At 44.1% G+C, this 24,882-nt stretch overlaps 1 protein-coding gene, 1 long non-coding RNA gene and 1 pseudogene across 3 annotated transcripts; 1 reads left to right on the forward strand and 2 right to left on the reverse strand.

The window, feature by feature from the left end:
* Nucleotides 1-416: 416 nt before the first annotated feature.
* LOC311630203 (peroxiredoxin-like 2C) lies at nucleotides 417-13,197 on the reverse strand (the record flags this gene model as incomplete). The annotated part of the gene is given in 7 exon segments (XM_084899089.1): nucleotides 417-789; nucleotides 3,744-3,894; nucleotides 10,800-10,842; nucleotides 10,844-10,890; nucleotides 11,059-11,112; nucleotides 12,099-12,167; nucleotides 13,000-13,197. Coding segments are annotated over 7 exon segments (690 nt in total). The 3' UTR covers nucleotides 417-661.
* On the forward strand, nucleotides 13,126-24,882 carry LOC311630204. The gene is made up of 2 exons (XR_014796345.1): nucleotides 13,126-13,246; nucleotides 23,934-24,882. It is a non-coding gene; the product is annotated as an uncharacterized lncRNA (long non-coding RNA).
* On the reverse strand, nucleotides 21,272-23,424 carry LOC311630234 (peroxiredoxin-1-like; annotated as a pseudogene). The gene is made up of 2 exons: nucleotides 23,365-23,424; nucleotides 21,272-22,169 (listed from the first exon to the last, which is right to left on the reverse strand). The product of its transcript is annotated as a peroxiredoxin-1-like (transcript).

The following is a 24,882-nucleotide window of genomic DNA, read 5'->3' on the forward strand; positions in this document are numbered from 1 at the left end:
TTTTTTTTTTTTTTTTTTTTTACTTTTTCCACTGGATAAAATTGTGTTGAATTCCTTAACTTTCCTCTTATATGTTCTTCATAAGGATTTATACTTTTATGGCCCTTCCAAAACCTTTAATTGAATGAATATACCATAATATAAGATAAAGAATAGTATTTACTATTTTATGGCTTTTAAAATTTTATTTGGCCCTACGCAGTTTGGCTCCATGGATAGAGCATTGGCCTACAGATTGAAGGGTTGCAGGTTCAATTCTGGTCAAGGGCACATACTTCGGTTGCAGGCTCGATCCCCGCCCAGGGTCAGGGTGCATGTGGGAGGCAACCAATCAATGTGTCTCTCTCAATTAATGTTTCTCTGTGTCTCTTCCCTTCAATACTACTCTCTCTGGAAATGAATGGAGAAAACTTTCTCAAGTGAGGAGTAACAAAAAAGTTGTATTTGTATAAATAAAATTTGTTTAAAACTTTAAAAGCCATAAAATTATAAATATACATCACATTTTTGACAATCAATGCCTCTCAGCTTGCAGTTTAACTGGTACATGTCTCTGTGTTTTCAGAGCTCCTCAATGGCTGACAAACCAGACACTACTCAAGGATACACACTCCGACATTTTGCGCCAGGTCTTGAGGGTCCGTTTGAATGTGACAGTCTGTCACACATGGATAACTGAAGGTCTGCCTGTGAAGTCCACCTGCTGGACTCCCACAAGCTGTAAAACAGAATTGATGGGTTTGTGATCCAATCTGTTGCTGTCATGGTGTATGAAATGGATGTCATGACCTAGAAGGCAGTAAGAATAAAAGGCAGAGGTTGGCATACATTATTACTTATTGGATTTATTGCTTACTAGAATTAAGGACGCTTGTCAACTTTTAATTAGTCCACTGGAAAAAATTAATCATCCAGAGTACATTATATTCTATGTGTAGTGCTATAATAATTTTAAATTAAGGTAATAAAGCATGACAAGAATGTGGTTAAATAAGAGTGATACTTAATGTTTATGAGATTCAAGGGGCACCATTCTTAAATTATGACCTTGTATTAGGTTATAGTTAAGTAAAATATCCTGTCAAACAGGTAGAAAATGGAACTGACATAGATAGCAAGCTAGAAAATCACATCTGTTTCTTAAATGTAATAATGGAATAAATCACTCGCTTAAAAATATTCACTCCCAAATACTGATTTACGAGGCTGTCTGCACATTGGCCGGTGTAACTCGGTTAGCTGGGCACTGTCCTGTACACACTGGCCGGTGTAGCTCGGTTGGCTGGGCGCTGTCCTGTGACTGAAAGATCGCCCACACTATTTCCGGCCAGGGCACAGGCCAGGGTTTCATGCTCCATAGTGGGCGTGCAGGGTAGCCATTGAGGTTCCACTCTCACATCGATATTTCTCTCTCTTCCTCTCTCTCTAAAAATAAAAAAGATATTTTTCTTTTCACTTTGCAAGTATCTTTTTATTTTCCTGTTATTTTTATTTGTTAAATTTTTTTTAATTTTTTAAAATATATTTTATTGATTTTACACAAAGAGGAATTGAGAGGGACAGAGAGTTAGAAACGTTGATGAGAGAGAAACATCGACCAGCCGCCTCTTGCACACCCCCCACAGGGGATGTGCCCGCAACCAAGGTACATGCCCTTGACCAGAATGGAACCTGGAACCTTTCAGTCTGCAGGCCGACGCTCTATCCACTGAGCCAAACCGGTCCCGGCTGTTAAAAAATTTTAATGTTGACATTATTATAGGTGTTCCCCTCCTTTGTACATCTTCACCCACCTCCCAAATAAAAAATATTTTTAAAAAAGTCTATCTGCATTATAACTGTAGACCAAAAGGAGCTGAAAATAAGGACATTAAAACAATCAGTTAGGATACACTTAGATGTCTACAATTCTTTGCTCAAATATAAATAAGTCATAATTTATAGTCCAGTTCAGTTTACTTATATTCTTGGGCTCAAGATGAGAATTTTAACTTAAAACAATAAATTAAGGAAACATTATTAGAGGCATATCTTCTGCACTGCACTTATCTGCTATCTTTAGTCATCATTAGAGATTTAATATCATAAACTGGCTTATTATCAAATAATATAAGTAAAGCAAATGAAATACTGGCTTAACCATGATACAGATGTGTATAAATACACACCTGGCTTTTTCCTTAGTTGAGCTATTTCCTCCAGGAGGTAGCATCAAAATCTCCTAGTAAGTGGTTCCCAACTTGGACACAAAGGACATTCTCCCTGCGCTCTCATTCTTACACACTGAATGTGGGGGCTGGTGGCACCGAGACATGGAGAGGAGGGTCTCAGAAAACACCGTCCAACCTGAGTACGGAAACCAGTCCATCGGAAACGTGGCTACTGTTGTTCCGGGTGAATTACAGGACTCTTCATGTTTCGGGTCTAACTGCATCTCGCTTCATCCCCGAGAGGGAAAGGGAACTTAAGTAACAGAGTTTAGCTTGTAGTGCTCCACACACAACAGGCCCAAAATCATACTGTTTGGACAAAAATCCTCTAAGTTCCTTCTAGCTATCTAGAATGGATTAAAGTAAGTGTGAATTTTATAACTCTTAGAAGCTACATTCACTAACCTGGACCATTTTAAAGAGGAAGAAGAACCCAGAAAACAGTTTATAACTGCTTTTTGGCACTGTCACTGTGAGTGTTTGTCCCTGACTGCAGTCCTGGGAGGTGGCCGAGATTCAGCCTTCACCCACAGAGCAGAGCGAAGCCAAAGGAGTTCCAGGTGCTCCAAACTGATCAATAAAGCCATGGAAGCATGGGCTTTTGTGACTGTTATTGAATGCGCTGTCCCTGGGGCCGATGTGCTTTTCGAATGGACCAAATCTCCTCATTTTGTTAGAGAGAACTACCCAGGTTCACTCATCTACTGACCCAAAGAAGTGCTTGATGACTTTCTCCTATTTGGAATGTTCACCTCCACTGAACTTCCTTTTTTCCCTCCAATCCTCACTCAAGGATATGTTTTTATTTTTTTTTAAATGTTTTTATTGATTTTCAGAGAGAGAAAGGGAGAGGGAGAGAGAGAGGAACAGCAATGATGAGAGAGAATTATCAATTGGCTGCCTCCTGCACCCCTTTCCCCCACTGGGGATAGAGCCCAAAACCTGGGCATATGCCCTGACCTGAAATTGAACTACGACCTTCTGGTTCATGGGTCCAACCACTGAGCCACATCAGTGAGACCAAGGATTTTTTTAAATTATCGATTTGAAAAAGAGGCAAAGAAGGAAATATCAATGTGAAAGGGAAACATCCATCAGTTGCATACCATACACGCACCGACCAGGGATCGAACCCATAACTATGTATGTGCCCTGAGCATATATCTAATCCACAACCCTTTGGTGTACAGGATGATGCTCCAACCAATGGAGCCACCTGGACAGGGTTTCCATTAAGTTTCTTTCAAGTGTTATAGCCATTTAGAGTCCACCAAAACCACTGCTAACTTCCTGTCCCAAATACCTGAAAACCCTCGGGCCTAGGATGATGAGCACATTACATTCAACAGACAGACACCAAAATATACACAAGCCTTTGAAAGCACAAGGTGCCCCCGAGAAAGCATAGCATCCTGACTGCTACCATGTCAAGCTGCCCATTTTTACGTTCTCGCTGTTTTACAAAGAAAGCAGGTAGCCTCTGGACTTCTAAAGCGCACGAGGTGCCCTTTGGTTCTGGGCTTTGATGCTTACCTGGACCTACAATAAGGGTCCCGCCTTGCTGAACTGGATCTCCTTGGAAATCAAACAGAGGGCCAGTCACCGCCTGCCACAGGCTCCAAATGCTTCCTGAGAGGATGTTTGACTTTATATGAGGGCTCGGTCCTGAAATATTAGAAAGTGTCTTTAGATGCTATCAGTTTATATTCGATTAGATATTAAAAAGGTAATGATGCTCCTCTTTCTTGTGTCATCTTTTGTCTATTTTTCCTTAAAAGAATGGTTTTTCAGCCTTCCACTACTTCAGCCTTCCACAATGCTTCAGACGAGATCATTCTTTGTCCTGTGCGATGTAGGGTGCTTAGCAGCCCCCTTGCCATATACACCCACTAGATGACATGGCACCCACTACCCACCAAGTTGTGATGACTGAAAATTCTCCAGACAAAGTCAAATGTCCCCTGGGGGCAAAAGTGTCCCTGGGTGAGGATATCTTTTTAAATTTTCTTATTTCTTGACTTTAGAGAGGAAGGGAGGGAGGAGAGGAAAGAAGGGAGGGAGGGAGGGAAGAAGAGAGGGTGGGAGAGAGAGAGAGAGAGAGAGAGAGAGAGAGAGAGAGAGAGAGAGAGAGAGAGAGAGAGAGAAAATTGTTCCACTTATTCATGCATTCATTGGTTGATTCTTGTATGTGCCTTGACCAGAGATCGAACCTGCAGCTGTAGCATATGGGGATGATGCTCTCACCAGCTGAGCTACCCAGCCTGAGCCAATTGCCCGATTTCTTAGTATTCCCAGATTCCCGTTATTTTCCTACATCTCATGAACTCCTCCATTTCTTTCATGTTTACATCAGAATGCAGTCATCTTACCAAGAAACAAACACAGGAGCATTCACTTGAAGACATGGGGAAAGGCTAAATTTTACTGTTTTATAGGATTCTTCACCTATAATAAATATTCAGAAATCGAAACTATCTCCTTGTGTCCAAGAAGAGGTCATTTGATATTTCTGAATTGTTAGAACTTCAACTGAAGGAGGTTCGAGAGCCTAGAATTTAAGTCTCTGCTGAGAAGCACACTCCTCTGGGAGGCAACCAATGGACGTGTCTCTGTCACATCAATGTTTCTCTCTCTCTCCTCCTCCCTTCCACTCTCTCTAAAATCAATTGAAAAAATGTCCTCACTTCTCGGGTGAGGATTAAAATAACAATAAAATAAATTTATAGCTGTATATTATTTTTAGTGCATTGATCTCAAGGAGGACTATTCTGAGTTTGACTGAGATTTATACTGTTTCAGGAAGAAATTTTTAAAATTATGATATAAGAACCTAAATATAGTATTTTAACACAGGCCAAAGAGGCTCAAAAAAGTGACTAGACCCACTCTTGTAATCACAGGATATGTTTTGTCTAAAATTCAAATCCTTGTCTTTGTTGAGGCAATGCATGGGGAGGTGCTACTGAAGGGAAACTCACAGTTTACATCTAAAGTGCTAAGTGAGACTGAGATGCTCTGAGACACACTGAGACTTCACTGCGGCACCGGAAATCAGCCTATCAAAGAGTGAGTCCACACCGGCACTCTGAAAGTTCCTTCACTACAGAGAAAAAAGGTGCGAACTCAGTATCTATGCCAGTTCACCAACAGCTTTCGTGAAGTTTAAGCTGCTTTTTAAAAAAACATTAGAAATGGGTCATGTTAACTCACTCATAAATAGTTTCCCAATCTGTCCCCTCCTGTGACCCACCCCTAGGATGTCAGGCCTCACTTCTTTCCCACCCTTCATTACAACCTGGAGTGTGACTGTGTCATAACTTGTCACTTTAAGTACTTGTACGAGCCCCACCCGCACACTGCCTCCAGAACAGTCACCCCATACTCGGCATGAATTGGCCCACAACCTGCCCCTTGGCTCACACCAATTCCCAAACTGCCTTTTAGACTCTGGCGAGATGCAGGGACCTGGACTTCCCCAGAGTGAGCTTAGCCTGGCCGGTGTGGCTCAGGGCATCGAGCTTCCTCCCATGCATCAAGAGGTCACTGGATCCATTTCATGACTGGGTACCATCATGAAAGCTATGCCTGGGTTGGGGGCTTGATCCCCAGTAGGGGGCATGCAGGAGGCAGCCAATCAATGTTTATTTATCTCCCTCTCTCTCTCTCTCAAAAAAAAAAAATTAAATAAATAAAAACATTTAAAAAGTGAGCTTAGACAACCTCCTCTGAGAAGTCTTCCCAGATACACTCTCCCCTCGATTTTCTGGTGCAGGTATCCCCAGCACATGCTTTCCTCTCTTACAAACCCTTCACCTGGATCAGAATGAGCTGTTTGCTTCTGGCTCTCAGGGTAGAGGATGTGCCAGAGGGCAGGGCTGTGTCTGTCTTCTACCACCACCCCCCGGAGCGCCAGCACAGTAGTTGTCACTAGCCAGAGCTCAATAATGTTTGTGGAGATGAATGATCCGAGTTCGAGTTCTCTTACTGGCATCTCAGAGCCAAGTTCTTCCAACCTATTATAAATCACAGATTAGCAGCTCACCTAGAGCTGACCAAGCTCTATTAATTATAAAGAACTGTGCTAAGGGCAGGGAATGTGGACCACATCATGGTGAATAAAACATCAAACTCTTCAACTAACTACACTCCCAGCCACTTTACACGCAGTAACTAAGTATACAAGGAAGTGCAAGGTGCCGTTCCAATACAGCGAGGGGAGCATTTACTCCTAATCAAAGAGCTAGTGAGAGTCCCTTTGAGTTGGGCTTCAAATGAAACCAAGATTTCATCAATGAAAGGACATAAACCATTCAAAATCATGAAGATAAGGTACCTATATATATATAAAAACCCTAACATGCAAATAGACCAATTGGCAGAACAACTGAACAACTGAACAACTGGTTGCTATGACGTGCCCTGACCACCAGGGGGCTCGCGCAAAACATGCTGGGCATTAGCCGTGGCGGGATGGTGGAGCAGGAGAGTGGGGGCACCAGACCAAGATGGGGCACCAGTCGCTATCATCAGGGTGAGCCTCTGGTGGTTACTGTAAATTCTTTGCTCCCGTGCCCCATGGTCCCACCAAATACTCATACCTGCTGTCGGCACCGACCCCACTTGTACCCAGTGCCAGCACCAGAGCCACCAATCGCACCCACTGCTGGCACCCGCTGCCAGCTTCTATCGCTCCGTGCCATCAGCAGGTGCGTGTGGCAGCTGCTGGCCCTGATTGCCTCAGATGACTTCTCCACCTCCCCCTGCTCCTGAGGAGTGATAGGAGTAGCAGCCGTCACTCACACCTACTGACGGTGCCGGCTCCACTTGCACCTGCTGCTGGCACCGGCCCTAATCGCTCCACACGGTCAGCAGATATGAGAGGAGTCAGTGCCGTCAGCGGCTGGAGCAGTGGTGGCAGGGGTGGGGCTGCTGGCAGTCAGGAGACAGCAGTGGCAGAAGGAGGGGGGGGGGGGGTGTTCCTGCATAGGATGTGCTGAGACTCGCCTCTGTGCCCACCACAGCTCATGGCTCACAGTTCCTTTCAAGGTGCATGAATTCGTGCATATTAGTTTAATCAAAAATTTTATTTTAATCACGAAAGTAAAATGTACTCATTTTAAAAACACATAAAAGCCATTTTTCTCACTTCTATTAGTCAGGGTTAGCACTGCAATATCTTTTAAAATATTTTTCATCACACACACACACACACACACACACACACACACACCACAGCCCATGTTTAGTACTTCTCAGCTTTCCATGTCATTACACCCCAGAAAGGAATCTTTTAGGGTCTGTTGTATCTGGATCGTTTACAGGAATCATAAAAAATGGTCTGAGTTATTAACTTACCATTTGTTTCCCTAAGCATGTAGATTCAAATGTAAAAAATACATCATTTTATTTTTCTACTTGAGACATGTCATGTGTAAGTTACCTGAGGAGGTAACTTCTTTTTATCCCTCCCCTCTCACATTTTTTAAAATTAAATTATTATCTGTGTACATATCTTACCATTCCCCCACTCCCATTCAGACCCTCCCTCCCCAGAGTTTTGTGTCCATTGGTTGTACTTATATGCATGTATACAAGTCCTTCGGTTGATCTAATATCTCCCCTAGATCTCCCTACCCTCCCCGCTGTAATTTGACAGCCTGCTTGTTGCTTTACTGTCTCTATATCTAGCTTTTGGTTCATCAGTTTATAATGTTCTTTATTATCCATAAATGAGGTCATGTGGTGTTTCTCTTTCATTGACTGGCTTATTTCACTCAGCATGATGTTCTCCAATTCCATCCAGGTTGCTGCAAATGATGAAAATTCCTTCTTTTTTATGGCAGCATAATATTCCATTGTGTAGATGTACCATAGGTTTTTTTTTTAATTTTATTTATTTATTTTTTATTTTTAAAATATATTTTATTGATTTTTTTACAGAGAGGAAAGAAGAGGGATAGAGAGTTAGACACATCGATGAGAGAGAATCATCCATCAGCTGCCTCTTGCACACCTCCTACTGGGGATGTGCCTGCAACCCAGGTACATGCCCTTGACCGGAATCGAACCCGGGACCTTTCAGTACGCAGGCTGAAGCTCTATCCACTGAGCCAAACCAGTTTCGGCTTTTTTAAACTTTAAATCAATCTTTATTGTTCATATTATTACAAAAGTTCCTTATTTCTCCCTTCCCCAACCACCAGGTTTCCACCCCACCCTCTGCCCTTTCCCCACCCCCCATTGTCCTCATCCATAGGTGCACAGTTTATGTTCAGTCTCTTCCCAAATCCACCACTCCCCTTTTCCCCGAGAATTGTCAGTCCACTCCCCTCCCATATCTCTGATTCTATTATAATCAACAGTTAATATTGTTCATCAGGTTTTTTAATTTCCTTGTTTTTTTAAAAAAAATTAATAAACTTTTATATTTTTAAGAATAAATTTTAAAATCTAATAATTTTAAGCCTTGTTTTTTCTGCCCTGGGAACTGAAAAGCAAACTTGTTCACATGTAAACTTGCCCTTGGGCTATCAAAAGGCGTAGCAATTCAAATGTAAATGAACACATTGTTTAAAGATAGCTGCTGGCTGGAATTGGATTACCTGTTCTGGGTGGGCTTGTCCTCCCCTTTCTCCAGTAAAATTAAGGTCTTAGCTTTAAAACCTCTTTTTGGCAAGAGACCTTAAACTTTCAGAACTTTAAATTTTTCAGGTAGCAAATCAATTACTTAGCATTTTCTCTAATCAATAATACCTCCACATTCCCAAGGATACACTTCAAACAGAAGACACATCCAAATAGATCAACCAACCTCATCCAGACCCCACACAAGGCACTCACAGATCAACACCCCAGTGCTACAACAACTCAACACATCCAGATCTAAGCTTCATCACTGATTCAGCAGACCCTCAAGTTCTCCCAAAAGTTTCCAGCCATGTCTGAGAAGCAGCCCTGGGGCATGGGCAGGCGAGGAGCGAGCTGTTCTGGGCCCGGCTGCTCCGGGCCTGGCCGCTGTTGCTCCGGGCCTGGCCTCTGTTGCTCTGGGGCTGGCTGCTCCGGGCCCGTCTGCCGCCGCTCCATGCCCAGCTGCTCTGGGCCTGGCTGCTGCTGCTCCAGGTCCGTCTGCTGCTGCTCTGGGCCTGGATGCTCCTGACCCGGCTGTTCTGGGCGTGGCTGCTCTAGGTCCGGCTGCTCCGGGCCTGGCCGCCACTGCCCCTGGCCGCCACTGCCCCAGGCCTGGCTGCTCCGGGCCTGGTTGCTGCTGCTCCGGGTCTGGCTGCTGCTGTTCTGGGGCCTGGCTGCTGCTGCTCCGGGCCCGGCTGCCACTGCCCTCGGCCTGGCCACTCTGGGCCTGGCCACAGCCGCTCCAACATATTCATTCTCTCTCTCTCTCTCTCTCTCTCTCTCTTTAAACGCATTTATGTTGGCTGATGAGTTGAGTTCTGTCTTAATCTTTGATTTTTCAAGATCTTCTTTGTATTCTTTCTTAAGTAATTTTACTATCTTTTTGCTATAACTTGACTTTTTCACATTGAAAACTTCTTCAGTTTCTTCCTCCTCGTCCTGGAAGCTCAGCAGGCTCGCCCACGGTGCCCCTTTGTTGTCCGCGGCCTCCTGCGTGGCTTCAGCCTGTTGCCAGGGTCAGCGCCGCCCAGGAAGCAGCCCCCGGTCTCGGCTCCATGGCCCATGATCAGCAGTCGAAGGCCCAGTGGCACCTCCCCCCAGGGGGACCTGTCGCCCGGCTCCTTGCCAGTGCCCATGGCAGCAGCTCATCAGCTCCTCATCGCGCTCTTCCCAGTCTGGAGCTTTTGTCTCCTTCCCGCCAGGGCAATCCCGAGGCACAGCCAACCATCCATTCTCTGTGTGCAATGTGTGCGACTCCGGGGGCCCTGCCTTTCGCCGCTCCCCTGGGATTCCGCCTCAGCCCAGGCTCCCTCTGTTTGAGCCTGGGTCCCCAGGGTCTGGCCTAGAACTGGGGTTCAGTGCTGTCGGGTCTGGGGTTCAGCACAGTCCGGAGCTTTTATCTACTTTCTGCTAGGGAACACCAGCCAGGCACTCAGCCTCCCCCTCCTCTCTGGCTCCGTCCTCTCCATGCATGCAGCGTGTTTCCAGGCCTTAGGCTTTTACAGCTCCTCTACTTTTCCTTCTGGTTTTCTCTTTCCTTCTTGCTGTAGAATTTCCAGTCAGTCGACTTTCCTGTAGCTCCGGGCAATGTCCATTTTATATTTTAGTTGTATTTTATCAAAATTGTTGTGTGCTGCTGAGGTTAGGTGTTTACCTGTGCAGCCATCTTGGATCCTCTTCCCAGTGTCCTGTACCATAGTTTTTTGATCCAATCATCTGCTGACAGGCACCTAGGCTGTTTTCAAATTCTAGCGATTGTAGATTGTGCTGCTATGAACATAGGGGTGCATATATCCTTTTTAATTGGTGTTTCTAGTTTCTTGGGATATATTCCTAGGAGTGGGATTACTGGGTCAAATGGGAGTTCCATTTTCAGTTTTTTGAGGAAACTCCACACTGTTCTCCACAGTGGCTGCACCAGTCTGCATTCCCACCAGCAGTGCACGAGGGTTAGGAGGTAACTTCTTCACCTCTTTTCATTCCCAATCTTTTATAAATTTCTCTCAGGATCAATGTAGATTTCATGACAATACCTAGTCAGTTTGCAGAAAGGCTACAAAAAAGAGAATATGTGAGATCTTTATAAGAAAAAAGTAAGAGAAAAGTAATTATAATATAACTTAATTTCAGTAAATATAACCTACATTTAGTGGTTCAAATCATATTCTTGCTATGTCTGTTAGTTTTAATCTGCTAATTTTTCAATTTGTTATAAATTTACCTCAATATGATGGTAGGATGACTGTCCAATCACTATAAGGGTGACATCTGCCTCCTTTAGGAGAAAAAACATAGATACATGTAAATACTATTAGAAATTATGTTTCCTACAACTTCCCCTCACCCATTCCATTCCAAAGCCTCTATAGGCTTCTGGAAGGATGGAATAAATGGGAAAAGTGTGTGAGTCAAAGAAATGTACTGTAAAATGTTTCATTCTGATGATCTTTTGCTAAGAACTTTAATATAGTCAATAATTCCCTACACTCCCCCAAAGGTGTACTTAAAAAAATAGTCCTGCAGTTAGCACCAAAGGCTGTGGGCTCAGTTCCCGCTAGGGGGCATGCAGGAGGCAGCCTATTGATGTTTCACTCTCCACATGAGGTTTCTCTCTCCCTCTCCCTTCCTCTCTAAAACAGATCAATAAAAATATTTAAGCAAAGAATAAAAATGATTAAAGTAGTATTATTTAATCAGTTTTATTTTCTCACATCCCAATGGTAAGGTCTCGGGAACCAAGATTTGAGTTTTACAAAAGCTGCCCAATGCCTTCACTCGAAAGTTCACCTGGGGACAAATCTCCATGTATGTGCCTGATGAAAAACACACGTGTTTGGTTGTCATAGGGATGTGGAATGTGCACCCCATTACTAATACAATTTTTCACTTTTAAGCTATATTAGTATTTTCCTATAATGAACAACTATGTGGTGTTCTTATTACAAAATAAAGGAAAGAAATCTCAATTGCCAGCATTTGTGTTTTTGGTCATTATCATTCAACTTTTGTGGATAGGCACGTTACTAGGTAACACCAAAAGCATTCCTGTGGTCAGCATGTTTATAAGCCGCAGTAACCAGCACCTGGAGAAGGGGATGGGTCTCTAATGCGCCCCTCCCTTAGGGGGCGCTGGGGAGTCCGGGAAGCTGATAACAGGGATAAGCGGCTCCTCGCCGACCCCCGCTGCGCTGCTTATCAATGCGGCGACCGGCACAGGGTCCTGGAGGCGGGCACACTGCTGTTCACGCTCAGGAGACTTACTTGTAGGAAACTCCTGGGGATTTTGGCCAGATCTTCCACGTACTCCTTGCAGGTGTAACACAGGAAATGCTGGGACTCCAACCGGCAAAAAGAACAAGTTAGCGAGGGACACCCTCCGGGTTCCGCAAAGACCAAGAGCTTCGTTTCGCACGACGCTAACCCAGCGCCCCAGTTGAGTGGAGAGGGGTGCTAACCCAGCGCCCCGGTTGGGTGGAAAGGGTGCTAACCCAGCGCCCCGGTTGGGTGGAAAGGGGTGCTAACCCAGCGCCCCGGTTGGGTGGGAAGGGTGCTAACCCAGCGCCCCGGTTGGGTGGGAAGGGCGCTAACCCAGCGCCCCGGTTGGGTGGGAAGGGGCGCTAACCCAGAGCCCCGGTTGGGTGGAGAGGGCGCTAACCCAGCGCCCCGGTTGGGTGGGAAGGGTGCTAACCCAGCGCCCCGGTTGGGTGGGAAGGGCGCTAACCCAGCGCCCCGGTTGGGTGGGAAGGGGCGCTAACCCAGAGCCCCGGTTGGGTGGAGAGGGCGCTAACCCAGCGCCCCGGTTGGGTGGGAAGGGTGCTAACCCAGCGCCCCGGTTGGGTGGGAAGGGTGCTAACCCAGCGCCCCGGTTGGGTGGGAAGGGTGCTAACCCAGCGCCCCGGTTGGGTGGAAAAGGTATCGCGGAGGCCGATGCACTTTAAAGCCGGGCCGCACCCGTTCCCTCGGCCTCCTCAGGCTGAAGACCGGGACTCGCTGGCGCGGTCGGACGCCCCTAGGGGGCGGCCATGGGAAGGGCCGGGCGGAGTCCGCCTTGGACCCCGCCCTCCGGGGCCCCGAAGGGTCTCCCCGCCCGGGCTGGGGAGGCCACCTCCACCCCAGCTGCGGCCGAGGTCCCTGCGCCGGTCAGGCCGCCGCCCGCGCTCACCCGCACGAAGACCACGATGGCCCGGCGCTCCCGGAACAGCGCGCCGAACGGCACCCGCCTCCGGTCCGAGTCCAGCACCGGAAGCCCGGCCACGGCGGCGGCCAGGGGCTGCCCGCGCGCGGGGCCGCCCGGGACCGGGACTGTGGCGGTGCGGCCGCTGACCTGCCGCGTGATCGGGGCCGTGATCGGGGCGGCCATCGCGCCCTGGCTTCGTGGGCCCGAGTGAGTGGGACACGGAGGCGCCGAGGTGGGCACAGGGTCACGGGGAGGCGGGGCTCAGCGGAGGGCTGGGGGCGGCTTTGGGAGGCGGAGTGCGCGGGAGGCCGGGCTTGTGGAGGCCAGGCGAGCGGGAGGCGGGGCTTGTGGAGGCCGGGCGCAGCGGGAGGCGGGGCTTGTGGAGGCCGGGCTTGAGGAGGCGGGGCTTGCGGAGGCGGGGCTTTTGGAGGCCGGGCGCAGTGGGAGGCGGGGCTTGTGGAGGCCAGGCGCAGCGGGAGGTACAGGGCGCCGGGAAGCGGGCTGCTCACGGAGTGGGTCACCGGGTTGAGCTTCTGCATGCAGCGGCTCCGAGGTGAGGATGTGCGGCTTTCGGTTTCCACCCCGCCCCGCAGGTCTGGATGCCTGGGCGTTGCTGACAGAAACACTCCTGGTAGGAAGAGTAAGATGGGTCCAAGGGGAGACAAGGGTTATTTAGGAAGAAAGCAGTCTCTCCAACTGACCTGAGTTCTTTCTCAGGAGAACCAGGTGCCCAGGATTTCCTTACCCAGGACAACCATATATGGGATCCAATAGCATTGCTACTATGTTAGTTTATATTCCGTCTTCAACCCAATCCCTGCCACTTTCTTTCCCAAGTAATCATTAATGGTGTACTATACAGATCTTAAGTTTAGAGTTACATTTTTAAAATATGCATATATATTTTTTATTGATTTCAGAGAGAATGGGAGAGGGAAAGACATAGAAACATCAATGATGACGGAGCAGCCAGGCCCAGAGCAGCCAGGCCCAGAGCAGCCAGGCCTGGAGCAGCAGCATCCAGGCCCAGAGCATCCAGGCCCAGAGCAGCCAGGCCCGAGCAGCCAGGCCAGGAGCAGCAGCAGCCAGGCCCAGAATATCCAGGCCTGGAGCAGCCAGGCCAGGAGCAGTAGCAACCAGGCCCTTAGCAGCAGCAGCCAGGCCCAGAGCAGACAGGCCCAGAGCAGACAGGCTCTGAGCAGCAGCAGCCAGGCCCAGAGTAGCCAGGCCCGGAGCAGCCAGGCCCTGAGCAGCATGTTCCAGCTCATGCATCTGTTAGCTTCCAGTCTTCTGCAAAGTCTTGTGCAGCAAGTCCAAGGACTCTGAGTAAATCTACACCAGCAACAAAAGAAACTCATTTAGTAGTTAAAAATATTAATATGTCCATAATTCTGATTTCTCATTTTGTTGTTTGGCATCGGCATTGTTGTTATTATTTAATAGCCAGAATTTTGCTCTTGACATTCAAGTTTTGAAAATAGCATGTATGTGGTTTAGTTTTTGCATTGGCATTGTTTGCAATTGTTTTTAATTTTAGAGCCCTATTATTGATGTTTAAATGTTATTTTATTTTATTTTATTTTATTTTTTTAACCATTTATTTGTTTATTTATTTTTACATATTTTATTGATTTTTTTTGCCCCCCTCCCTCCCTCCCTCCCACACATCCCCTCCCTCTCCAGAGTTTTATGTCCATTGGTTGTACTTATATGCATGTATACAAGTCCTTCGGTTGATGTATTATCTCCCCCAGATCCTCCTCCCCTCCCCGCCGAAATTTGACAATCTGCTTGTTGCTTTATTGTCTCTATATCTATCTTTTGGTTCATCAGTTTATAATGATCTTTATTATCCACAAATGAGTGAGGTCATGTGGTGTTTCTCTTTCATTGATTGGCTTATTTCACTCAGCATGATGTTCTCCAATTCCATCCAGGTTGCTGCAAATGATAAGAATTCCTTCTTTTTTATGGCAGCATAGTATTCCATTGTGTAGATGTACCATAGTTTTTGGATCCAATCATCTGCTGACGGGCACCTAGGCTGTTTCCAAATTCTGGCTATTGTAGATTGTGCTGCTATGAACATAGGGGTGCATATATCCTTTCTGACTGGTGTTTCTAGTTTCTTGGGATATATTCCTAGGAGTGGGATTACTGGATCAAATGGGAGTTCCATTTTCAGTTTTTTGAGGAAATTCCACACTGTTCTCCACAGTGGTTGCACCAGTCTGCATTCCCACCAGCAGTGCACGAGGGTTCCTTTTTCTCCGCAACCTCGCCAACACTTGTTGTTTGTTGATTTGTTGATGTTGGCCATTCTGACAGATTAAATGTTATTTTAATTAGTAAAAAAAGGTGAGATGTAGAGAGCCGCCTGAGAGGGCACATGGACATTCTTTTAATTCTTATCAGCTGAGCCCGAGGTCACTGGCAGAATCCTCTTATCAGTGCTGATTTCTTAATCCATGTGCTTGGAATGAGGACCTTGACTCACTCAGGTCTCGATAAGCTAAATCTTGTACCAAAAAATAGGGAGCTTACCCAGATTTTGATGAAAGGGATCTGGGCACACTGGAAGCTCCTTTAGACCTTAAACTCCCCTTTGGAAGCCAATAATAAAAAAAAAACCCAAGGGAATTAAAAAACGTGATGAACAATAGTAATTGTTGAATATAATAGAATCAGAGGTATGGAAGGGGAGTGGACTGATGATTCTCAAGGAAAAGAGGAGTGGGGGGTTCGGGAAGAGACTGAACATAAATTGTGCACCTAGGGATGAGGACAATGGGGGGTGGGGAAAGGGCAGAGGGTGGGGTGGAAACCTGGTGGAGGGGGAAAAAAGAGGAACTTTTGTAATAATATGAACAATAAAGGTTTATTAATAAAAGGAAAAAAAAAAGAAACATCAATGATGAGAGAATCATTGCTGGGCTGCCTCCTGCATGCCCCACACTGGGGATCTGAGCTAGCAGCCCCGCATGCGCCCTGTGGGGAATCAATCCTGACCTCCTGGTTCATAGGTAGATGCTTAAACACTGAGCCACATCAGCCTGGCAAAGGGAACCAACCTTTTATTCTTTCTTTAAAACGTGCCAGCCCATGTCACTGAGTGTTTCTTTATGAAGTTAGTAAGTAGTAAACAACAATTTAGTAAACAGATGAAGAAATAAGGTTTCATCAGTATGTAAAAGCCAGTTTGAAATGCAGGAATTCTTGGATTTAGGGAAACATTCTCATTTCATGTTGAATTGTAATCTAGTTATTTGGATTGTTGGGAAATCCATCACTGAAGAGAAGTAAAGATGGTAAGTCTATTTGTTTACTCCCTCATCCATTTAATAATCAACACTCACTTATTGAGCACCTACTATCTCATAGGTCCAGTGAACTCTTCTGTTTGAAAAAACTGGACAAACTGAGAGAAAACCTCAGAGCTAAGTAGGAAAGTAAGTTTTGACTCTAGTATGAGCCTTTTTGTTGGCTAATTCAATTGTAATACAATCCCTTAATTGAAAAAAATAAACATAAATGAACATAGCTGTATTCCAAGCTAATGGCATATCCACATATTAAAGAGCTATTTCAAATGTCTCTAAAACATAGCATTTTTACTCTACATCCCTAGAAGGGTATTTTTAAAAAAAAATTTTATTTTCTTTGTTTAAAACTTTTAAATTTCTTTTTATTTATTTATTTATTTATTTATTTATTTATTAAATAAATTTTTATTGTTCATATTATTACAAATGTTCCTTTTCCCCCCTCCCCCCCACCCTTGCTCTCCTCCACCAGGTTCCCACCCCACCCTCTGCCCTTTCCCATTCCCCATTGTCCTCATCCATAGGTGCAAAATTTATGTTCAGTCTCTTCCCACATCCCCTCTCCCCTTTTCCCCAAGAATCATCAGTTCACTCCCCTTCCATACCTCTGATTCTATTATATTCAACAGTTAATATTGTTCATCAGATTTTTTTTTTAATTTCCTTGGTTTTTAGATTCACTTGTTGACAGTTACATATTTGTTGTTCATAATTTTTATCTTTGTTTACTTTCTCTTCCAAAAGAACCCCCTTCAGCAATTCATATAATTCTGGTTTGGTGGTGATGAACTCCTTTAGCTTTTTTTTTTATTATTGAAGCTCTTTATCTGGCCTTCGATTCTGAGTGATAGCTTTGCTGGATAGATTATCTTTGGCTGTAGGTTCTTACTATTCATCACCTTGAATATTTCTTGCCATTCCCGTCTGGCCTGCATGGTTTCTGTTGAGAAATCAGCTGACAATCGTATAGGTGCTCCTTTATAGGAAACTACCTTCTTTGCTCTGGCTGCTTTTAATATTCTCTCTTTGTCTTTTGCTCTTGGAATTTTATTTTATTTTATTTTATTATTATTATTTTTTAAATTCTTCTGGAATATTTTAATTTGAGCTTATTGAGTTCAGGTAATTCTAATTTGCATGCTATTAATTTTACATGCTGTAAAAGTGATCATAATTTATAGGAATATAGCCTGTCTTTGTCTTTTTTTTTTCAATCTTTATTGTTCATATTATTACAAAGGTTCCTCATTTCTTCCCCCCTCCACCAGGTTCCCACCCCACCCTCCGCCCCCTCCCCATCCCCCAATGTCCTCATCCATAGGTGCACAGTTTATGTTCAGTCTCTTCCTCCCTCCCTTTCCCCGATAGTAAATCCCTTTTCAGATAGTAAATCAGTTACTTAGCATTTTCTCATATCAATAATACCTCCACATGCCCAATGATACACTTCACACAAAAGACATTTCCAAATAGGTCAACCAGCCTCATCCAGGCCCCACCCAAGGCACTCACAGATCAACACCCCAGCACTATACTAACTCAACACATCCAGATCTAAGCCTTCATCACTTGTGCTCTTGGAATTTTCATTATGATTTGTCTTGGTGTGGTCCTCTTTGGATTCCTTTTGTTTGGAGTTCTGTGCGCTTCCTGGACTTGTAAGTCTAATTCTTTCACCAGGTGGGGGAAGTTTTCTGTCACTATTTCTTTCAGTATGTTTTCGATATCTTCTCTCTCTCTTCTTCTGGGACCCCCATAATTCTGATGTTGGTTTGCTTGAAGTTGTCCCAGAGGTTTCTTACATTATCTTCAATTTTCTGGATTCTCTTGCCTTCTAGCTTCTGTGGAGGAGTGTCTTCTGGCTCTTTATGTTCCAAATCTTTGACTTGATTTTTGCGATCTTCCATTCTGTTTTTAGGACTCTATATAATATTTTTTATTTCAGTCAATGTATTCTTTATTTCTTGTTGATCCCTTACCATTTCTTGTTGATCCCTTATCATTTCTTGTTGATTCCTTATTAATTCTAGTTGATCTCTTTTCATATCCTCATAGGTCTTATCGATCTTTTCTAGGAAATTCTTGAAAAACCTTGTAAGCGTAGATTTGAACTCTATATCCAGTCACTTTTTGTCCTCCATTTCTTTCGTTTGTGATCTATTTCATTGTCGCATTTTGCAGCTACAGATGGGGTGGAGTTTCAGGGTGGAGCCTACAGCCTTGGCTTTCGTCAGCCCCGCCCTATGTGGCTCCTGGGTCTCAGGGTCCTTCTGTACTCGTTGCCAGCGCCTCTGAGAGAAAGGTGCCCTCAATTTTCGCCTGCTACCAAACAGTCTAAGCTCTCCCCCAGTGAGCCCAGAACTGGGGTTCAGTTCAGTTGGTAGTGGGATTGGAGGTGGTGTTCAGAGCAGTCTGGAGCCCCTGTCTCCTTCCCGCCAGGGCAATCCCGCGGCACAGGCAACTGTCCCTTCTCTGAGCGCAATGTGTGCACCTCTGGGACCTCTTTTTGCTGCTCCCTGGGGTTCCGCCTTACAGCCGAGCTCCCTCTGTTTGAGCCTGGGTCCCCAGGGTCTGGCCTAGAACTGGGATTCAGAGCAGTCAGAACTGGGGCCCAACACAGTCACAGCTTTTATCTCCTTCCTGCTAGGGAATGCCAGCCAGGCACTCAGCCGCCCTCCTCTCCAGCTCCGTCCTCTCCGCGCGCACCGTGTGTCTCCATACCTTAGGCTTTTACAGCTCCTCCTTGCTTCCTTCTGGTTTTCTCCTTGCTTCTCGTTGTAGAATTTCCAGTCAGTCGACTTTCCTGTAGTTCTGGGTAATGTCCATTTTATATTTTAGTTGTATTTTATTGAAATTGTTGTGTGCAGCTGCGGCTAGGTGTTTACCTGGGCAGCCATCTTGGATTCTCTAGAAGGGTATTTTGATTAGAAAAAACAAACAAACACAGAATACTAAGAAATCTTACTCTTTTTAATAATAATAGTAGTAGTAGCCAGTATTAGCATTGTGATTTCAAGACTATTATATGTCTTCTGCAGGATAAAGCAAAGAATAATCAAAATTTTCACATAAGGGAAAGGGAGAATTATGTAATCAAATAAATTGAACAAAACCCCTGTTACCTGTTATATAAGTGAGAATTAAATATAATTTAAAAAAATAGGCTGTATTTTTTAGAGAAGTTTTAGGTTCACAGCAAAATTGACAGAAAATAGGAAGAGTTGCCCTCCCGGTCCCTGTAAACCCAGTCTTCTCCAGCATTACCATCCCGCACCAGAGCCTGCGTTTGTTACTGCCAATGAACCGCACCGACCATCCTTATCACCAAGTCTGTCGTTTACATTACCGTTCGCTCTTGGGCTGTACATTCTGTGGGTTTGGACAAACGTGCAAAGACATGTACCCATTGTAGTATCATACAACACTGTTTCACTGCCCCAGAAATCCTATGTGCTTCATCTATTCATCTCTCCCTCTCACCCAACCCTTATAACCACTGATTTTGTTTTATTGTCTCCATAGTTTTGCCTGTTTCGGAATGTCATATGGTTGGAATCATACAATATGTAGACTTTGTGGGTTGTCTTCTTTCAGTTGATCCTTGAACAATGTGGAACTTAGGGCCCCCCCCCACACACACAATGCAGTCGGAAATCCTCCCATAACGTTGACTCCCCCTAAACTTTATCCTCAATATCCAAGGGGGGTTGGTTCCAAGACCCCTGTAGATGCCCAAACCTGCAGATGCTCAAGTCCCTTAGATAAAATGTCATAGGTCAATGCAGACAGTCAGTCCTCCACATCCACTAACTTCCAATTACAGATCATGGCCCTGGCTGGGTAGCTCAGTTGCTTAGAGCATCATCCTGATATGCCAAGGTTGTGGGTTTGATCCCCAGTCAGGGCACATACAAGAATCAATCAATGAATGCATAAATAAGTGGGACAAAAAATTGGTGTTTCTCTCACTCTCTCTCTCTCTTTCTCCTCCCTTCTACTCTCTCTAAAATCAATAATAAAAATATAACAAAATACCCCAGTAGAGGTATTTATTGAAAAAGTCTGCTTATAAGCGGGCCCATGCAGTTCACACCCGTGTTGTTTTAGGGTCAACTGCCATATATATTTCCAATTCCTCATTGTCTTTCATGACTTCTGTCTGATGCCAAATAGCATTCCATTGTCTGGATGCTCCACAGTATTTACCCATCCTCTACCTCAGGGCATCTTGGTTGCTTCCAAGTTTGACAACTGTGACTAATGCTGATGTAAACATTGGTATGCAGTATTTTTTTTCATTAAATTCATTGGGGTGACATTGGTCAACATGAACATATAGGTTTCAAAGTGTGCGTTTCTGTTAGACATAAGTTTTCAACTCCTGTGTGTATGATTGCTGGTTCATATGGTAAGAATATATTTAGTTTTGTAAGGCACTGATCAATTTTCTTCCAAAATGGACCTGTTGGGCCAAGAAATATTAAAAATTACATTTTGTCACCAATAGTTGGCCTGACATCTCAAGAAAACTGCAAAGGTGGAGAACTGGAAGAATAGAAGTGTAGAAAAGCTGTTAAAAGAGGCTCAGAAAATCTATGTACATAAGAATAAGAAAGGCAAAAACAGAAAACTAACATAATGTTACACGTTTTAATTTGCCTGCTTTTAGTTTTTATCACAGAAGGTCTCTGTACTTTGTTGAAGGTATATTTTCTTGAAAGTAAAAGTGCATTTAAAATGCTTTCATAAAAGTAAAGCTAAGAAATACTGTTTACTTTTTGGTAATTATTGAAAAAACCATTAAGGTTTCTAAAAGTGAAGAATTCTAATACATTTTAAAGGAAGGAAGGAAGGAAGGAAGGAAGGAAGGAAGGAAGGAAGGAAGGTAGAAAGAAGGAAGGAAGGAAGGAAAAGGCCAGTACAAGTTGCTGAAGGTGTGACAGAAAGAAAGAATATTAGAGTAGAAATACTTAATGGAATGTCTGAGGCATGGCTTTGCATTTTTGAAGGACAAAGAAGGAAGGTTTATTTTTTTAAAATTCTCAGTTCAAGTTTAATAGAAACTACAAAAGACCAAAAGGTGATGTACCACTACTGTTCACATGAGATAATTTCCTCCTGAGAAGTATGGCTGACCCTCCCCAAGCCCTACAGGAAGGGCCCCATCTGGGCTAACTCTAAGACTTTGTTTTAAGCATGACAATAGTAGGAGAGGATCTGTTCTCATGGCTGTACATCACCACATGACCCTATAATGACCCAGTGCTCACTTCTGCTTAGAGAAATATTCTTTGCTCTTCTGGACATCAGGCTTGATGGTATCACTGCCAGGTTTCCAGCCAGCAGGGCACACTTCCCCATGTTTGTCAGTGAACTAGTCTCAGAGTCTCATCCACAGAGTGGCCAACAGGAAGATCATTACAGTGATCTGGCAAAGGATACCTTTATCATCAATGATAAAGAGGCCCCTGAATGAGATGCCTTATCAGCTTTTAAGACCCCATAGTCCTGAACAATAGTGCACTTGGGATCTGACACCAAAGGAATGTACATGGGTCTCAGTCCTCCTTGCTTCCTGGGTTTGTTGATCCACGCCAGGTGACAGAAGTGAGAATCCACAGAAGCACCAATCACTTGGCAGTTGAGTTTCTTAAATTCTTCTGCCCCATCACTGAAAGCAATGATCTCCCTGGGGCACACAAAGGTAAGGTCAAGAGGGTAAAAGAACACCACATATTTTCCTTTGTAGTCAGATAGGCTGATATCTTTGAACTGACCATTTGGCAAACGATCTGTGGCTTTGAAGTTGGGGGCAGGGTATTTTGGTATTTCCTGAAGTCATCTTGCTATCAGTGGCCCCAAGGCAGAAATGGCAAACCTGGCCAGACAGGAAGAAGAATCCTGAAACCCAAAGAAGGAAGGTTTAAAGGCTAATTTGGAAGTGTGAAATTTGTGAGGTTGTGTATGTAATAAGAAGGAAAAGAGAAAATAATTAAATGATATAGGCCAGTAAGCCAGGACAAGCAGAACAGGGAAACTGACATATTTAAACAGCAATTTGCAACCATCTAGAAAACTCTGTCTTCCCCAAACCAAGGACACTTAAAAGTCAATGATTTGCATTGTGCCTCCCTAAACAGAGGGTAAATAGCTTACACCAAAGTACTCAGGGAGACTGATAGAAGAAATCCACTTATAATAATGTTATTTGCTGTCCACACCCAAGGACAAATGAAGTTAGGAAATAAGCCTTATTTTGGTCAGTTCTTTTCTAGTAAAATAATTATGTTATATTAATTAGGTATTTAATAAAAAAGGGACCATCTTTTAATAAAGGAACTGAAGTTTATTAGCCTATGTTTTAATAAAGGAACTGAAGTTTACTAGCCTATATTAAATATACTTTAATATTTCATAATATTTAATATTTTGGTAAATCAAGTTTGACAATCCTTCAATGGTTTGAATTTTAAGAAAAATTTCTCTTGACCTAGAATTGGCTTTACTAGTAGATCATCCCACTAGGCTCTAAAATGCCTCAAATGTTTGTTTTCTCTCTCATAAAGGAAAGTTTTATACTGAAGGCACATAGGAATCTTTGTCAAATACAGTTATAATTAATGGTTATTAGTTATAATATTATAGAATGTGGGTTTACAGAAAGGACAACATTCCATATCATTTACATTATAATGAAATCCATAACCATGTCATTTTTACTTTCTCCTTATTTGCAGACAGTTACTACTTTGTTATAATACATTTGGTAATATATTACTCTGAAAAGTCCATAGAAAGGACTGGCAAGGAAAATCAGAAGATCTTAAAGCAGATCAGTGAATTTTCTCCCTATAGTATCCCTCCATAATTTGGCAATACTTAATGAATGAATTATGGCATTACATTTCTTTGCATAAATTCAATAAGACCGGTTTCCAATTGTAGTTTTATTGACCAAAAACTTTGACTGAAGTATCATGTTTTAAAAAGCCTGTCTGGACTCTGAGTGCCATGGAGAAAGCCTGGCATTCTGCTTGGGAGCCCTGAAAATGGCTGGCTCTGGAGCATCAGGCCCATACCCTACCATTGCTAGCGGTTGGTCAGAGTGGAAGGGGAGCAATGAGGGTGCCTCTGTGTCCCCGTGGAACCCCCATGCACTCTAGGCTCCAACAAGCAGGAGGGCCTTGTGATGGGCCTTGAAGCCAAGGGCCCCATCCCAAATGAAGTCGCTCCAGGTGAGGAATTCACCTAACTCAGCAGATACTGCAGGCAGGCCTGGCAGCAGCTGGATAGCTTAGCTTCCCTGCCCTATGGGGCACATGAGATTCAATCATGCAATTCCGGCAAGGATGGTCAGTTACTATTCTTGTTGTATTTATTCAAACAATCAGGACAAATTGAATGCAATAGATAAATTGGTCTTAATTTGGCTCTTAAATAAAAATATGGGTGATTTTAAGGAGAAAAATTCTATTTCAATAGGAGTTATTAGAACTGAAATATTTTCTTTTTCTTCCACCAGACCATTTGTTGTAACTCTTGCTGTTATAATTGCTCAATAATACTAAATTTTATAATACACTTTGTCTCTGCCAGGTCACAAGCCCACCTCCTTCTGTGCCCAGGCTTCATCGTCCCTCTGACAAAGAGCAAGGATCTCTTGGTTCTGAAAGAAAACTCGATCCCTCTTCAGCATGGAAGTAGCAGGGGATCCCAATGACATATATTTTCCCTGAAAGAATTTAGAGCCACGACCTTTGAGGAGATGTGTTAGGCCATTAGACAGACACGAGCAGAGCAAGGACGATGAGCCAACAGAAGAAGAAATAGATGGGACCTTAAGGTGTGCTTCTCACTGCTCTGAGGCCGGAAATTAAGAAACCTGTGCAGACTCACCATCCATCCTCTACAAGTTGAGAACAGCTAATAGAAGTAGTAAGCCCTGAAGCCCCAGATGTTACTCCAGACCAGGTCTCTGGACTACCATCACAATCCCTTAGGTGATGAAGATGAAAACAAACAAACAAACACACAAAACTTGAGCTGCTGAACACCCTAGCTTTGAGTCTTCTATTGAATCGCCAACGCTGAAAATCAGCTTGAGGATCAAGGGAGGGGGGGATGATGGGGGAAATGAGACATTGGGGGGTGGAGGGGCGGCTAGCAATTGAATCTGTGTCAGTTATCTAATGCACATTCTTGTTAGCCTATAGTCTAGCCACTGCCCCTTCTTTAATTATATGGTTCTACAAGTCCTGTTTACCTCATTTCAGAGAGGCCATAAACCATGAACAATACACAACCCCCAGACGAAGTTATCAGCACTGGTGCCAGGCCAGGCCTTTAGATGTGGCCTCATGGCCCCCATCCCAACACATGGGGCTTTTTGCAGAGCCTGAGAAAAGTCTGAAAATCCCATCCCATATTTGGGACACAAAGAAACCAAAGGATATTAAAGGGAAAGCTTCCTCCATATTGGCTTGCTTATAATTTGTAGAGAAACAGCCTCCCTGAAACATCTGGAAATAAATGTTTTTTTCCTGTA

Source organism: Pipistrellus hanaki, assembly GCF_964339955.1.
Source record: "Pipistrellus hanaki genome assembly, chromosome: 11".
Taxonomy (NCBI): domain Eukaryota; kingdom Metazoa; phylum Chordata; class Mammalia; order Chiroptera; family Vespertilionidae; genus Pipistrellus; species Pipistrellus hanaki.